The 18347-nt window shown below is 42.8% G+C and overlaps 2 protein-coding genes across 2 annotated transcripts in view; both read left to right on the forward strand.

Annotated features, from left to right (window-relative positions):
* Positions 1–684, forward strand: part of LOC106592550 (adhesion G protein-coupled receptor E5) — a 32195-nt gene extending 31511 nt beyond the window's left edge. The window contains exons 12-13 of the mRNA XM_082958406.1: positions 9–20; positions 621–684. Coding sequence (XP_082814532.1) covers positions 9–20; positions 621–684 — 76 coding nt within the window. The remainder of the gene's footprint in view (positions 1–8; positions 21–620) is intronic.
* Positions 685–690: 6 nt separating this feature from the next.
* Positions 691–11855, forward strand: LOC145859350 (adhesion G protein-coupled receptor E5; the record flags this gene model as incomplete). The annotated part of the gene is made up of 5 exons (XM_082958407.1): positions 691–773; positions 1253–1411; positions 7786–7957; positions 8073–8174; positions 8317–11855. Coding segments are annotated over 5 exons (558 nt in total), but the record flags the coding sequence as incomplete, so codon positions are not given.
* Positions 11856–18347: the final 6492 nt, after the last annotated feature.

An 18347-nucleotide genomic window follows, 5' to 3' on the forward strand; every position in this document is an offset into this window, starting at 1 on the left:
TACTGTAGACCTCTGTACCTGTATTTTATGAAGCTCTGTGTTTCTTCTTCTTACTGTAGACCTCTGTACCTGTATTTTATGAAGCTATGTGATTCTTCTTCTTACTGTAAACCTCTTTACCTGTATTTTATGAAGCTATGTGATTCTTCTTCTTACTGTAGACCTCTGTACCTGTATTTTATGAAGCTCTGTGATTCTTCTTCTTACTGTAGACCTCTGTACCTGTATTTTATGAATCTCTGTGATTCTTCTTCTTACTGTAAACCTCTCTACCTGTATTTTATGAAGCTCTGTGATTCTTCTTCTTACTGTAGACCTCTGTACCTGTATTTTATGAAGCTCTGTGTTTCTTCTTCTTACTGTAGACCTCTGTACCTGTATTTTATGAAGCTCTGTGATTCTTCTTCTTACTGTAGACCTCTGTACCTGTATTTTATGAAGCTCTGTGATTCTTCTTCTTACTGTAGACCTCTGTACCTGTATTTTATGAATCTCTGTGATTCTTCTTCTTACTGTAAACCTCTGTACCTGTATTTTATGAAGCTCTGTGATTCTTCTTCTTACTGTAGACCTCTGTACCTGTATTTTATGAAGCTCTGTGTTTCTTCTTCTTACTGTAGACCTCTGTACCTGTATTTTATGAAGCTATGTGATTCTTCTTCTTACTGTACCCGACCTCTGTGACCCCTGTATGCTGTGGGATATGGACTGCCACTGGCTATAGTCATCATCTCTGCTATTACCTACCCAGATGGATACGGTACCACACAACAGTGAGTCCGAGTCTCTAACTCTGTGTGTGTGTGTGTGTGTGTGTGTGTGTGTGTGTGTGTGTGTGTGTGTGTGTGTGTGTGTGTGTGTGTGTGTGTGTGTGTGTGTGTGTGTGTGTGTGTGTGTGTGTGTGTGTGTGTGTGTGTGTGTGTGTGTGTGCGAGAGAGAGAGAAAGAAAATGAGAGTTGTTTGTGTGACAGAGTGTAGCAAATCTGTCCCATATAAATAACCAGTCAGCTGCTGGTTGTCTCTGGAGAGAGATTTAATTAAACATAATTATAACATGTAAATAACACCAGATGACATAATTCCAACTTTAATATAACCTTACTCTAACAATATCCACACTGTGTATAATCTGTTGGTTGTCTCCAGAGAAAGATCCTTGATTGAACCTAACTTAAAATGAACACAGCGTAACAGAAATATAACATGTATATAACCCAAATCCAATGTTAGTCTCTCTGTGTTTCTCTGTCAGCTGTTGGTTGTCTCTGGAGAGAGGATTCATCTGGAGTTTCTTCGGCCCAGTGTGCACCATCATCATCCTCAATGCTTTCTTCTTCATCATCACTGTCTGGAGGCTGGCCCAGAAGTTCTCTAGTCTCAACCCTGACCTCTCCAACCTACACAAGATCAAGTAAGGGGTGTGTGTGTGTTTGTGTGTGTGCTTGTCCCAAAATAAAATGTAACAATTTACATTTTCTTTTCTGCTGCTTACTGTATTGAAACACCAAGATAAAACTGTTTTATTGAAAATCTCCCCTACGGCTGTAAACAAAGACTCTAGTATTTCACAGAGAGGCTTTATTCTCTCACACTCCATAAAACAGTGTTATTAACATCTCCCCTACGGCTGTAAACAAAGACTCTCGTATTTCACAAAGAGGCTTTATTCTCTCACACTCCATAAAACAATGACAACTTGTTTCTCTTATATTACAAAAAGGACATCCATCTCCAACATCTTAATGAATGACAGATACAAAAGCATTAACTGCAATGATGCCATGCAACACCCTCCATTGCATATCACCAGTACCCTTTTGTAACGGTGGCTTGTACAATGCTCTCCATGCCGGCTTTACCTTGTCATCAAGACCTAGTTTTACCCTCCAAGGAGTGTCTTTTCTATTTTTCAATGTATCTTTATTTAAAACCTTGACACCCCCCCTAAATAACTCCTTCCCATTCACCTCATCCAAACCCACCTCTTCCAACCCTCTCAAATCCAGTAATATCGCCTTTCTGTCTGACTCTGGCCTATTGGATGTCACCCCTAGTCTGGGAAATGAGACGTCTTCATCTGGTGCCTTTTTGTAGTAACTCTTGATGATAATCCACTCCTCTGCTGACAGAGCCATCCTGCAACTTTCCAGTGTTTGTCCGGCAATCCTTTTCGACCTCACCCCCAAATGTTCAGCCACTTGTCCTCCATCCATTAATGTGGGCCCAGCCATGTCCATTAACTTCCTTAGGTTGATGGTTTTGCTCTTTACCAGCATCTTGGAGAAATGTGGAACAGCTTCAGTTGTACAATCCAGTGTTGCCCCATAAACCAGAGGTTCCTCCAACAGCCAGTGCACTGATTCCGCCTTAGTGTGTCTGGACACCTTCATTACGCTCCAAACCCTAAGAAGGCCTCTGTAAAGCGGAGGTACTCCATCCCTAGAAATCTGACTACTATCAACCAAAAATAAAGTCTTCTTTAACTTTCAATACACTTTCAATGTCACCATATATCACCCTGATCATAGCAATAAAACCAGAACTGAAACTAATAGCCTCAAACGTGTGCCATAGGTATTGATGTTCAACTCGGTCAAATGCCTTTTCCTGATCAATTGAAATTAGACCAGCATCCAACCCAATAGCCCTAGAGACGTCCAAAAAATTCAAAATCAGGGAAATGTTATCTCTTATCTGCCTGCCGGGAACACAGTGGGACTGGTCTGTGTGTATGATTTGCACCATCACCTCCCTCAGCCTGTTGGACAAAGCCTTGGACAGGATCTTATAATCAGTGCACATTAAGGCCACCGGCCTCCAGTTCTTCACCTCCATAGGGTCACCCTTTTTGGGCAGTAGGGTGAGGACAGTCCTTCTGCAGCTTAGCGGTAGTAACCCTCCGGCCAAACCATCGTTAACTACAGCTAGCCAATCCTCTCCCAACATAGCCCAAAGAGACTTTAAAAAAGTCAACAGGAAGCCCATCAGTGCCCTTCCACTTTCCATGCCTTTTAATGCAGTGTATAGCTCCTGCAAAGATGATGGTTGCTCTAGTTCAACCTGAGCTTCTGCAGCCGCCTGTGGGAGCCCATCAAGGAACTGCTGTGCCACTGTTTTATCCTCTTTATACTCACACTTGTAGAGCTCAGCATAGAACTCTACTGCCCTCTATCTAATTTCACTTGGGCTAGCGAGCTCCTGTCTAACAGCTGATTTGAGGCAATGCATAATTCTTCTTTGTCCATTCTTTTTCTCTAAACCAAAGACAAAATGTGGATGAGGCATCCATTTCAGAGATTCCCTGAAACGTTCTTCTCACCAATGTCCCCTGTGCTCTGATACCCAGCAGGTCTGCCAAGTTCCACTATTTCAGACTCTTTGGCGTTCATTGATCTGCTGATATCTCTGGGGACATTCATGGTGTATTGATTACAGAATTGTTGAATCTGGATTTCCCCTATATCCCACCACTGTTGAAGAGATAAAAAACGGTCCTCTTCAGTCCTCCACCTCTCCCAGAAAAAACTAAAACATTAAAATGCCAGTATAAAAATGCCAGTATGCACTTTTAGGTTTTACAGCGTTAATGTACACCACCTCTGTTACTAAACAATGATCAGAAAATCCCACTGGGGTCATCACACTTGATTTACAGACCTGAGATTGATGCTGACTAGAGAGATGCTGGCTAACCTGGATAGAGAGATGCTGGCTAACCTGGCTAGAGAGATGCTGGCTAACCTGGCTAGAGAGATGCTGGCTAACCTGGCTAGAGAGATGGTGTTCTCTCTCACATTAGCCCATGTATACTGTCTCGTGCCTCCATTTTGACTCTGCCAAATATCACATAGTTCATGTGTTACAATAAGGCGTTAATTATTTTGTTTAAAAGCTATATGAGGTTCTTTGTGATTTCTATCTAAATCACTGACAGTACAGTTAAAATCCCCAACAAGAAATGAATCATCCTCAGCATTACATTTCTCAATGGTATTTGATAATGTCTCTAAAAAACATACCCTCTCAACTGCCACCACTGGGGCATATACATTTAATAAACACATAGTGATGTTTTCATATCTCACTCTAACTTTTAATAACCTCCCCTCAACTACCTCTTCAACCTCATATGACAAAGGCAAAAAACCTTTTGAGAACAGGATGGCCACACCCCCACTTTTTGAGTTTTTATGACTACACACCACTGCCCCCCCACTCCTGTTGCCACATAACTTCATTTTCCATATTATTATGTGTTTCTTGTAGAAAACTTATGTCACTTCCCTTTCCCTTTATTAACTCATACACTACCACTCTTTTTTTCCTGTCTCTTGCACCATTTACTTTTGAAGAAGAAATCTTAAAACTGCTCATGGCTGAAAAAAATACAGAGTAAGAAACAGAGTTAAGACTCTTTTATTTCCTTAAGAATTTACATCAATTTACCCCACTAGACTACCTGCCACCCCTTGAGTCTAGCAATTTCAGGGCTTGTCAAACCTCCACCCGTTATTTTTGACATCAGTAACTTTGACGATTCAATAAACAATTCACTTTCAGGGGAACAAAATCTGTTACATTATAATCCTGCAGATATTTCTTCCCTTGTGTCAAATTCAGATATTGACGTACCTTTTCAATCCCATACCTCCCTTCCACCCAAATTCTCTCGCTATTTTGTTGTGACGCATCAGAAGCCTCACTCGCTTCTCATCCCCAGAAGAAAACTCCATCTCTACAACCCGTTTATCCTCAACTGATTTATCATCTCTACAACCTGTTTATCCTCAATTGATTTATCAATCTGTACAACCTGTTGATCCTCAACTGATTTATCATTTCTACAACCTGTTTATCCTCAACTGATCTATCATCTCTACTTTCCTCTTAGAATTAGAACCTTCACCACCACTTAAATTCTTCCTCTTCCTCCACGGTACTTTGAAAACAGCTGCTTCATTTTCAGTTGTTTCACTCTTCTCTTGAACTCCCATTTCATTCTCCAGCACCTCCTCAGCGACCTCCATCGCAGTCTCACCTACTGCCCCCCACCCTCTTTTCCCTGCTCTACCACAACTTCCTCCGTAGCCACATTGCTCTCCTTTCCTATTTATCCCACCACATCTTCCCACCTTCTCCCTTCTCCTGAACCCTTAGCCTGTTCATCCCTTCTCAGTGGTGCGTTAGCTTCACCAGCGCTAGAGCTGCTCCCAGGCTCTGCACGCTCATTCTCTGGACAATTACGCACCAAATGCCCCTCTCTTCCACACCCAAAGCATTTCACTGATTCAGTAGAAGCGTAGAACACATAATCAAACCCATCAATCTTGAAACTGAACGCTAAATTCAGTTCGTCAGTGTCCTTTTTTAAAATCATATGCCCTTGTCTCCTATGAGACACGACATGTTTCAGCAAAGCCGATTTTCGGCCAAAAATGTCATTTTTTTATTGTAGGAACAAGTTCTCCATGACGAGATAACTCTCGCTCCAACACTTCTCTAAGAAAAGGGGGCAATGTTAGAAAGTATAACTTTCTTCGCCAGATTCATAAGAGGGAACACCGACGTCTGTTTCTCCTGCAACACAACACCACTCTCAACTATCATTTTCAACTTTTCAATAGAATCGAAGAATATTACTACAGCGCTATTCATCCTTGAGGCTGATTTTATGGTATCGTACCCAATGATAGCGCCCACTGCTAAACTACATTCTTCCACCGGACAACCTGTCTGCAGCGGGAATCTTCACCCCATGCCGCCGACTTAGTTTTTCAGACATCTCCACGAGAGGCCATTACAACCAGCCCTCCCGCTGGTTATGCCCTGGAGAGAACCAACCTCAACGATCCCACCACCCCTATACATGCTTAGTGAGACAATATACCCTTAAAACAACTCAACTAATCAATATATATATTGATATACACACTGAAACCCGATAGGGTAAAAAGTCGCTCCCACAATTGCTCCTGCTTCTCGACTCACTCCCAGCATGCACTCCAGAGAGAGAGAGAGAGAGAGAGAGAGAGAGAGAGAGAGAGAGAGAGAGAGACAGAGAGACAGAGAGAGAGAGAGAGACAGAGAGAGAGAGAGACGAGAGAGAGAGAGAGAGAGAGAGAGAGAGAGACAGAGAGACAGAGAGACAGAGAGACAGAGAGACACAGAGACACAGAGAGACAGAGAGACAGAGAGAGACAGAGAGAGAACTTCCACAAAGCTGTGAACGATCTGGGAGACAAGGCAGCGTAGCCTAGTGGTTAGTGCGTTGGACTAGTAACCGAAAGTTTGCAAGTTCAAATCCCTGAATTGACAAGGTACAAATCTGTCGTTCTGCCCCTGAACAAGGCACTGTTCCTAGGCTGTCATTGAAAATAAGAATTTGTTCTTAACTGACTTGCCTAGTTAAATAAAGGTTAAAAAAATAAGAAGGGCATTCTATGCCATCAAAATGAACATACAATTTGGCTAATAATACTTGAATCAGTTAAACAACCCATTGCCCTTTATGGTTGTGAGGTCTGGGGTCTGCTCACCAACCAAGAATTCACAAAATGGGACAAACACCAAAGCATGCAGAGCAGAATTAACCCAATACCCACTAATTATCAAAATTAAATTCTACAACCACCTAAAAGGAAGCGATTCCCAAACCTTCCTTAACAAAGCCATCACCTACAGAGAGATGAACCTGGAGAAGAGTGCCCTAAGCAAGCTGGTCCTGGAGCTCTGTTCACAAACACACCACAGAGCCCCAGGACAGCAACACAATTAGACTCAACCAAATCATGAGAAAAGATAATTACTAGACACATTGGAAAGAATTTACAAAACAACTGAGCAAACTAGGATGCTATTTGGCCCTCAACAGAGAGTATACAGTGACAAAATACCTGACCACTGTGACTGACCAAAACTTAAGGAAAGCTTTGACTATGTACAGACTCAGTGAGCATAGCCTTGCTATTGAGAAAGGCCGCCGTAGGCAGACCGGGCTCTCAAGAGAAGACAGGCTATGTGCACACGGCCCACAAAATGAGGTGGAAACTGAGCTGCACTTCCTAACCTCCTGCCCAATGAATGACCATATAAGAGACACATATTTCCCTCAGATTACACAGATACACAAAGAATTTTAAAACAAACCCGATTTTGATAAACTCCCACAGTGTGCCATCACAGCAGCAAGATTTGCGACCTATATTTCTGTTTATTTATTTCCCCTTTTATACTTTAACTATTTGCACATAGTTAAAACACTGTATATAGACATAATATGACAATTAAAATGTCTTTATTCTTTTGGAACTTCTGTGAGTTTAATGCTTACTGTTCATTTTTATTGTTTATTTCACTTTTGTATATTATCTACTTCACTTGCTTTGGCAATGTGAACATATGTTTCCCATGCCAATAAAGCCACTTGAATTGAATTGAATTGACAGAGAGAGGAATGGAGAGAGAGACAGAGACAGGAATGGAGAGAGAGACGGAGAGAGAGAGAGAGGAATGAGAGAGAGAGAGAGAGAGAGAGAGAGAGAGAGAGGGTGAATGGAGAAATAAAGGGAATGTTAGGACAGCCCAAAATCCTTGGTGTGTGAATGAATGAATTAATGCGATTCAGATTTTATTTGTGAAATAAAACTATCTTTCTCCCCCCTCCTCCCCTCCCATCCCCCCTCCCTCCCTTCCTCCCCTTATCCTCCTCTTCTCTCCTCCCTCCCCCTCCTCCCCTCTCCCTCCTTCCTCCCCTCCTCCCCCCTCCTCCTCCCTCTCTCTCTCCAGGGTGTTCACAGTGACAGCAGTGGCCCAGCTGTGTGTGTTGGGTACTATGTGGATATTTGGAGTGTTCCAGTTCCAAGAGGAGGGGACAGTGGTCATGACATATCTCTTCACTATCCTCAACTCTCTACAGGGAGCTCTGCTGTTCATCATGCACTGCCTACTGAACAAAACGGTATGGTATGGTATGGTATGGTGTGTGTGTGTGTGTGTGTGTGTGTGTGTGTGTGTGTGTGTGTGTGTGTGTGTGTGTGTGTGTGTGTAACACTGTGCTCTGCTGCCTCCATCAGGTGAGAGAGGAGTATGGCAAGTTCCTGTCCTGTATCTGCACACCACAGAAGAAGAGATACTCAGAGTTCAGCACTACCAACCCTTCCTCCAGCCAATCCCAGGTACACACACACACACACACACACACACACACACACACACACACACACACACACACACACACACACACACACAGACAGAGAGAGAGCGAGACAGAGAGAGAGAGAATGTTAACCTCTGTCCTTGTTCCATTGTGTGTCCTAGGGGTCAAGGGGTGCCCAAAACACAGGAGAGTTGCAGATATGATGACATCACCAAACTCCTACAATGCACCTCTTTACTCCCCCTCCCTTTTCAGGCCTGGTCAGTAGAAAATGTGCCCTACTAGCCCGGCGGGTTAGTAAACATGTGCCCTATCTAGAACCTAAAATGGTTCTTCGGCTGTCCCTGTAGGAGAACCCTTTGAATAACCCTTTTTTGGTTCCAGGTAGAAACCTTTTTTTGTTCTAGGTAGAACCTTTTTGGATTCCATCTAGATACCTTTCCACAGAGGGTTCTACCTGGAACCAAAAAGGTGCTTCTATGTGGAGAGCCCCTTTTTCTAAGCGTGTACTAGCCCGGCTGGTCAGCAGAAAATGTACCTTACTAGCCCGGCTGGTCAGCAGAAAATGTACCTTACTAGCCCGGCTGGTCAGCAGAAAATGTACCTTACTAGCCCGGCTGGTCAGCAGAAAATGTACCTTACTAGCCCGGCTGGTCAGCAGAAAATGTACCTTACTAGCCCGGCTGGTCAGCAGAAAATGTACCTTACTAGCCCGGCTGGTCAGCAGAAAATGTACCTTACTAGCCCGGCTGGTCAGCAGAAAATGTACCTTACTAGCCCGGCTGGTCAGCAGAAAATGTACCTTACTAGCCCGGCTGGTCAGCAGAAAATGTACCTTACTAGCCCGGCTGGTCAGCAGAAAATGTACCTTACTAGCCCGGCTGGTCAGCAGAAAATGTACCTTACTAGCCCGGCTGGTCAGCAGAAAATGTACCTTACTAGCCCGGCTGGTCAGCAGAAAATGTACCTTACTAGCCCGGCTGGTCAGCAGAAAATGTACCTTACTAGCCCGGCTGGTCAGCAGAAAATGTACCTTACTAGCCTGGCTGGTCAGTGTCCCAGAATCCTTAAATTCCACCCCTGATTAGACACTTCATATTATCCTTGATGTTAACCACTGTCTTATCAAGCATTAGGTTATCCAATCAGAAGTTATATGATCTACATGTCACCCAATAGGAATCCATATGATCTTTATGTCATCCAATCAGAATTTATATGATCTTCATGTCATCCAATAGGAATCCATATGGTCTTTATGTCATCCAATCAGAAGTTATATGATCTTCATGCCATCCAATAGGAATCCATATAATCGTTGTCATCCAATAGGAATCCATATCCTCTTTATGTCATCCAATAGGATAAGAGGGAGTAGGAAGTGACAATGATGCAATGATGTCACAGTAGTTTCATTTTCACCGACATAACATTTACATTTCAGTCATTAAGCAGATGTTCATATGCAGAGCATCTTACAGACAGAAAAGAAAGAAGGACCATATGATCTTCCTGTCATCCAATAGGAATCCATATGATCTTCCAATAGGAATCCATATGATCTTAATGTCATCCAATCAGAAGTGATATCCTCTTTATGTCATTTTTACAGCCACAAATGAAGAGTACTATTTTACCTTTATTTAACTAGGCAAGTTAGTTAAAAACAAATTCTTATTTTCAATGAGGGCCTAGGAACAGTGGGTTAACTGCCTTGTTCAGGGGCAGAAAGCCAGATTTGTACCTTGTCAGCTCAGGGACTTGAACCTTGCGGTTATTTGTCCAATGCTCTAACCACTAGGCTACGCTGCCACCCCAATTTTTTTTACACCATGTCGTCAAATAGACAGATGAAACCACAATCATAAACATAAGCTTTCTTCCTTTACATGAATGTGGTAGATTTATAGTAATATTTATTACCAAGAGCACAAGATAGGACGACTTTTCTACACAAATAAATCCAGAAGGATTTAGAAAAACCTAAGATATGTGAAGAAATGTGTTAGTTGTGACCTAATGGACTGTTATACTGTAAATGTGTATAATTTCTGCAGTCACTAATACTTCATATTAACTCTCAAGAATAGGCCTTTTTAAATTATTATACATATTTATTAATACTTATAACAATTATTTCAAATGTTGTTTGAATGTTAATGCAATGGAAGGCTTGTAAGGCTTACACATTCTTATAAAATGTTTATAAAGGCTTACAAATATATATATATTTGAATAGTCCATAAATGGTTTGTTAAAATGCTTATTCGTGATAGTTATTATGAAGTGTTACCATAGCAACCTCTATCAGGGCCTTCATGCACCCCAACAATCTGAATGGACACAGAGTATGAGAGGACGGCTGATGGGTGGTCCAGAAGGGGGCTAGTTGAATCATTTTGAATTTTTCAAACACCTGAAAAAGCTTTTTCCTGCAATCTAGAGCCATAACCATTATGCTTAATTCTATGTAAAATAGATATATATTTTCTGCATATCTTTACCTCTTGAGCTGTCTGTACCCTCCTGACTGGTGATTATTGTTTAAAGAAACTAAAATGCTTCTCTACATTCAGTACATTTAGTTATTGCTTGCTTTCCCAAAGTCTACCAACCTTGCCAGCAGGCAGACCAGCTAAGATAGTTAACAAACTGGTTATGCCCCTGTGTCCCCCATGGGCATGATGCCTCTGACCTCTGACCTCTATGCAGCGTTCATCAACAGGTTTTTTCAGAAATCCCAGTTGAAAGATTCCCGGAATCAGGAGGAAATAAGCAGGAAATCTGGAATTCTCCAATCGGGATTTTGGGGAAAACCTGGAAATTTGTTTGAAAGGTTAAAGAAAATGTGATACCCTACGGGCGTTTTCCTGGACACAGGAAGGTTTGTTTACTTCTGAACAACAGAACCCGGGTCCAGCGACTGTGAACCCAACACCTTAGTTGTTACGCCAAGAGAACACAACCTCCTGACGAGGTCGCTAGGTGTTGGGTGAAGGCCGTTACAATAGATAATATTATAATATCATGAATAAATTGGTAGAGGTCCTTAGGCACAGATCTAGGATTAGAATACAGTAATGTACTGTACAGTTCTGCCATGGTAGAGGTCCTTAGGCAAAGATCTAGGATCAGAATACAGTAATGTACTGTACAGTTCTGCCATGGTAGAGGTTGTCCTTAGCCACAGATCTAAGGTACATCAAATTATTTATTTTTTTACTTTTAAATTAGTGATTAGCCATTGATTCTTGAAGAATATGACTTATAACCCCTTATAAGCCCTTTCAGGTTCCCCCCTACACCAGACACTCAGCTGTCTTCAACAAATTGTCAAAACAATGTCTGCATTCAATATATTTGTTTTATTCTATTCTTTTGCACTTTTACTTCGACAATCGGTTGGGTTTAGTTTATTTTAAAAAAAATACTTTTTATTAAATGAAAAAGAATTCTAAGCAATTGTGTATTTTTAGGATGTATGATTTTTATGTCCTTCTATGAGCAGAGTTCTGAATGTAAGCATGCATTGTTGTACTTGACTGTGGGGGTCTGTATGGCTGGGTGGGGTCTGTATGGCTGGGTGGGGTCTGTGTGGGTCAGGGTCTGTATGGCTGGGTGGGGGTCTGTATGGGTGTGTCGGTGTGTTTTTTGGGTATATCTGTAATTTTAGCCACAATTAAATCGTTGTTACAAAGAACCTACTGTAGATGTCTTCTTACCACACACACACGTTTTAATATCCTTGTGGAGACCAAACAACTGATCCCCATTCAAAATAATAACCCTAAACATAACCCCTAACTCAAATTCTAACCCTGATTGTAAATCTAACCCCTAAGCCCAAAAAAAGCCTTTTCCTTGTGGAGTCTGTCGAAATGTCCCCACTTGTCAGAATGTTCCTTGTTTTACTATCCTGTAAGGACAACTGAGGGGTATCCTACAAAGCTGGTTTGAGAAGTTAGCGAGGTAACTTTGGTCAACTCTGAGTTCAACTCAGGATAACCGGTCATACACCTTTAAGCCAGGTAAATGTCTATGGCAACGAGTTCTTCAGAACTAACCTGTTTCGAGGCAGGCTAACTCATGGCTAACTACACTTACCCTGAATGAAATGACTGAGCCTTGAGTTGATGACCAATGAAATCAGATTCCCTCCCTCTTGCGTTATAATCCCCTTCAAGAAAGCTGATTAAATATTACATTTTTTAAATTCAAATGTAAAAAAAAATAGTACAATTTTAAAATACCTACTGTATCACATTATTTAGTAATAACAGAATGCATTTTCAACTTTACGTACTGTAAACATTGGTATGACTTAATACAATTATTTTCTCGATAGGAGTGAGGAAAAAGTTGCTTCTGCATTGACAAGTACATGAAAGCACACCAAAGATGGCATTAACAATAAGTAATAAAATAAAGAGGGCATTCCTAGAAGCCTCTCTCCCTCCCCCTACCTCTCCTCCACCCTCTCTCCCTCCCCTACCTCTCCTCCACCCACTCTCTCTCTTCTCTCTCTCTCCTTCCCCCTACCTCGCCTCCACCCTCTCTCACTCCCCTACCTCTCCTCCACCCACTCTCTCTCTTCTCTCTCTCTCCCTCCCCCTACCTCTCCTCCACCCTCTCTCACTCCCCTACCTCTCCTCCACCCTCTCTCCCTCCCCCTACCTCTCCTCCACCCTCTCTCCCTCCCCCTACCTCTCCTCCACCCTCTCTCCCTCCCCCTACCTCTCCTCCACCCTCTCTCCCTCCCCTACCTCTCCTCCACCCTCTCTCGCTCCCCCTACCTCTCCTCCACCCTCTCTCCCTCCCCCTACAACTCCTCCACCCTCTCACTCTCTCCCTCCCCCTACCTCTCCTCCACCCTCTCTCTCCCCCTACCTCTCCTCCACCCTCTCTCTCTCTCCCTCCCCCTACCTCTCCTCCACCCTCTCTCTCTCTCCCTCCCCCTACCTCTCCTCCACCCCCTCTCTCTCTTCTCTCTCTCTCCTTCCCCCTACCTCTCCTCCACCCTCTCTCTCTCTCCTCTCTCTCCCTCCCCCTACCTCTCCTCCACCCTCTCTCTCTCCCTCCCCCTACCTCTCCTCCACCCTCTCTCTCTCTCCTTCCCCCTACCTCTCCTCCACCCTCTCTCTCTCTCTCTCTCTCTCCCTCCCCTACCTCTCCTCCACCCCTCTCTCTCTTCTCTCTCTCTCCCTCCCCTACCTCTCCTCCACCCCTCTCTCTCTTCTCTCTCTCTCCTCCCCCCTACCTCTCCTCCACCCTCTCTCTCTCGCCCTACCCCTACCTCTCCTCCACCCTCTCTCTCTCCCTACCCCTACCTCTCCTCCACCCTCTCTCTCTCTTCCTCCCCCTACCACTCCTCCACTCTCTCTCTCTCCCCCCTACCTCTCCTCCACCCTCTCTCTCTCTCCCCCTACCTCTCCTCCACCCTCTCTCTCTCCCTCCCCCCACCTCTCCTCCACTCTCTTCTCTCTCTCTCCCTCTCCCTCCCCTACCTCTTCTCCTCTCTCTCTCTTGTCCCCTCTCTCTCTCCCTCGCCCACCTCTCCTCCACACTCTCTCTCTCTCTGTCTGATGCTCTCTCTCTTCCCCGCTCTCTCTCCCTCCCCACCCTCTCTCACTGTCCGACTCTCTCTCTCCTTCTCTCTCCATAACCCGTCATTGTAAATGTAGCCGTGGGAAATACGAGTGCTGAAGGTGCTGTAGCACCACCTGGTGGTGAGATGTTGACTAACAATTTGTGTTCCAATAAAAATGATTAAAGTATTTTTCTGTTGCATTATTGATGTAAATGATCATGAGATTTGGGTAGGGGGAAGAACAAAACATGGGATATTTATATATAGGGCACATTCTGAATGCCACAAAGAGGGACTTAGGCTCAGAACAGGGCAGCACGGCCGGCCCTTAAAAGTCCACGGAGAACTAACATTACTTGTTTTTGTGAGAAGTGTTGACATGCTGAATGCACCGAGCTGTCTGTTTAAACTACTAGCACACAGCTCAGACACCCATACATACCCCACAAGACATGCCACCAGAGGTCTCTTCACAGTCTCCAAGTCCAGAACAGGCTATGGGAGGCACACAGTACTACATAGAGCCATGACTACATGGAACTCTATTCAACATCAAGTAACTGATGCAAGCCGTAAAATTAGATTTAAAAAACAGATAAAAAAAACACCTTATGGAACAGAAGAGACACACACACAAAAGTACAGACACACGCATACATTGTAATATTGTTGTATGGCGATATTATACATTTTGTACGGTACATTCTGTATTGTAGATATGTAGTGGTGTAATAATGTTATATGATGTACTGTTTTAACTCTTGTTTTATATGTAATGTAAGTGCTTTAATGTGTTTGGATCCCAGGAAGAGTAGCTGTTGCCTTGGCAGCAGCTAATGGGGATCCCTAATGAATACATATAGAGAGCCCTCAGCTCTGTTTTGATAGCAGTGGGCTCATGATATTCTATTCAGCTGTGGGGGGTTTGGAGTCGGACACACGCTCCACTGTACGATAGACAGTTTAGTTTGAGTTAAGTCGGGTCTCTCTCTCTCTCTCGCTCGTCCCTCTCTCTCCCTCTTCCCCTATCTCTTTCCCTCTCGTCCCTCTCCCCTCTCGCTCTCCCTCTCGTCCCTCTCTCTCTCCATCTTCTATTCTCTCCCCCTTGTGGTGGAGTCAAGTGGTAATAGGACAGGCTCGTGGTAATGGATGGAGCAGAACTAGTGGCTCCGTTCCAGCCATTATTATGAGTCGTCCTCCCCTCAGCAGCCTCCACTGGTAGGTGTACTAGCAATCCACATAGTACTGGGTGCAGCCCAGAGAGTGGTGCGTTCCACCTGCTGGTATTGGATCAAGGTGGGCACATTTCTCCACGATGGATCACATAGCCGTCCATTTGTGTTCACTTTTAATAAGCAGAATCTTAGCAATACACCGCCCCTCTCGTTAACACACACACACACAGTAATTATGCAGTACAAAGAAATGTGCACTCTGTTCACAACAGTATATTCCTAGGCAGCCCGTGAGGTTCAAGTTTGTGAGGTTCAAATTTGGGGAAGCTTACAATTTATCCTACCATTTCTACCCATCTACGTGCCAGTTGTGTTTTTCATTTTTCATGGAACAGTTTCCCTTTCAATAATAACGTTTTCATTTCTCAAAATCACTGTCACGTGATTAATAATAATACAAATCGTAATTAAATTGATAATTGTAAAACAATCATTAACATGAGAGCAGCAGACCGTCCCGTATGGACACGTTGATTCACCAGGAGCCATTAGCCAACCTGGTATCAGAGCATTTCGTATTATTCTGTACGTAACTCTGCAAACACTCCAATTTAGTATGATATGGAACAGTTAAGTTTCTTATTGTACATATTAATTTGTAGATGTCCATCACCCATTTCGAATTATTTGTTACGAACTACAATTCGTATTATATGTTAGGAATTTGCAAAACGTATAAAACCGTTAAGTATTTGCAAAATGTACTATATGTTACGAATTTGCAGAGCGTATGATATGTTACGAATTCTAGCTGTGTGGCTAGGTGGCTAATGTTAGCGAGCTGGCTAGGGGAGGGATTAGCTAAAAGGGTTAAGGTTAGGGGAAGGATTAGCTAACATGCTAAGTAGTTGCAAAGTAGCTAAAAAGTAGTAAGTAGTTGAAAAGTTGCTAATTATCTAAAATGCAAAAATTGTCCATGATGAGATTCGAACTCACAACCTTAGAGTTTATACCCACCTGTCCACACCAACCAACCAACCAACCACCCACCCTCTTAAGTATCCATCTGTCTTATGTAACCATACCAAATGTAACATATCATACTAATTTCAGTGTCCCGGATTTACATTTACTATGTTACGTCTAGTCTATGAGACCAGGCTACATTGGCAGATAATGAAATGAGTATATGGAACTAAGAGATAGCCTAGGCCAACGTAGCAGTAGGCTTAAAACTTCCATCGTCAACTAAGTAAAAATACATAAAGCCGACAAATAAAAACAGAAAATATTCTGATGAAAATGCAGGTTCTTTCAATCTCATTCATCTCTCTACTCCGCCTGTCTGTCTGTCTGCCTCCCTTTCTGTCTTGACTTGAGCTAGTGAAGTACAACATTGTATAAAATCAATCAACCGGGAGCGGCCCAACGACTGTATATATGAATGTCCGGCAGAAGTTGTCGCTAACGAACTTGCAACATTGTATCAACTAGCCTATTCCTGGCCCTCAGAGTTTCCTGCCCCTATTCTGGGCCCTCAGAGTTTCCTGCCCCTACAGGCCCTCAGAGTTTCCTGCCCCTATAGGCCCTCAGAGTTTCCTGCACCTATTCCGGCCCTCAGAGTTTCCTGTGCCAGTGAGCTCCGGACAGAGACAGCTGCTTTAACCTCTAGAGGACCCCTTCCCGCGCTCTGATCCCGCTAACGGGATTTATTGACAAGATACCATGGCGGGAAATTCAAAACTGCAAGAATCTAATAATTTCAATTTCTCAAACAATCAACTATTTTTCACCATTTGAAAGATAAACATCTCCTAAATCCAACCACATTGTCCGATTTCAAAGAGGCTTTACGGCGAAAGCATAAAGTTAGGTTATGTTAGGAGAGTACATTGAAAATAGCTGTGTGTAATGTTTTGTCAATTCAAAGACAGGCGTCACCAAAAGCAGAAAACCAGCTAAAATTATGCACTAACCTTTGACAATCTTCATCAGATGACACTCCTAGGACATTATGTTATACAATACATGCATTTTTTGTTCCATCAAGTTCATATTTATATCCAAAAACAGCATTTTACAGTGGCGGTGAAATTCAGAATTTTTTTCCCCTCAAATGCTTCCGGTGAATCAACGTTACAATTTACAAAATTACTATTTGAAAACATTGGTAAATTATAATATTGTCATTCAAAGAATTATAGATTAACATCTCGTAAATGCTACCGCATTGCCAGATTTCAAAATAACTTTACTGGGAAATCACACTTTGCAATAAACGGGATGCTATGCTAAGAACAATAGGCTAGGATATACAGGTTAGCACCATCTTGTAACCATCTAATATCAATAATACTATTGTAAAAAATCCCTTACCTTTGATTATCTTCATCAGAAGGCACTTCCAGGAATCCCAGGTCCACAACAAATGTGGTTTCTTTCGATAAAGTTCATAATTTATGTCCAAATAACTCCAAGTTGTTCCATGTTGTTAGCGCGTTCAGTAGGCTCCTCAAAATGTAGGGCGGGGGGGAAAAGTCACGACGAAAAGTTTTAAAAAAAATCGATTTACGTTCGTTCACACATGTCAAACGTTGTTTAGCATCAATCTTTAGGGCCATTTTTAACGTGAAACATCAGTAATATTTCAACCCGACCTCTCCTGTGTCTTGAAAAACGTTTTGAAAAATGTCTCGCCTCACATGAACGCGAAGGTGCGCGCAATAATGAAGTGACGACATCCCAGGGACGTCAACTTCTCTTCCTTCTCATTCGGTCTCTGTTCATCATAGACGCTTCAAAAAACTTTATAAAGATCGTTGACATCTAGTGGAAGCCGTAGGAAGTGCGAAATGAATCCTTTGTCACTGTGTGATCTATTAGCAATGACTCGAAAATAGTACAGCCACAAAATTCTCATTTCCTGCTTGTATTTCTCTCAGGGTTTTGCCTGCTATATGAGTTTTGTTATACTTACAGACACCATTCAAACAGTTTTAGAAAATTCAGAGTGTTTTAATAATATGCATATCCTAGCTAATGCGCTAATGTGTTTCAGCCTGGGGCTGAAATTACATCATTCAGCTTTTTCCCGCCTTCTGAGAGCCTATGGGAGCCGTAGGAAGTGTCACGTTACAGCAAAGATCCTCAGTCTTCAATAAACAGAGTCAAGAAGCTCAAGGAATGGTCAGAGAGGGCACTTCCTGTAAGGAATCTTCTCAGGTTTTTGCCTGCCATATGAGTTCTGTTATACTCACAGACACCATTCAAACAGTAATTATATGCATATTCTAGTTTCTGGGCAGTAGTAATAACCAGATTAAATCGGGTACGTTTTTTTATCCGGCCGTGTAAATACTGCCCCCTACCCCCAACAGGTTAAGCCAATTAGAAATCAGACATTCCCAAATGGGCACTTTCCAGTTTGCCC

Source organism: Salmo salar, chromosome 12, assembly GCF_965601325.2.
Source record: "Salmo salar chromosome 12, fSalSal1, whole genome shotgun sequence".
Lineage (NCBI taxonomy): Eukaryota > Metazoa > Chordata > Actinopteri > Salmoniformes > Salmonidae > Salmo > Salmo salar.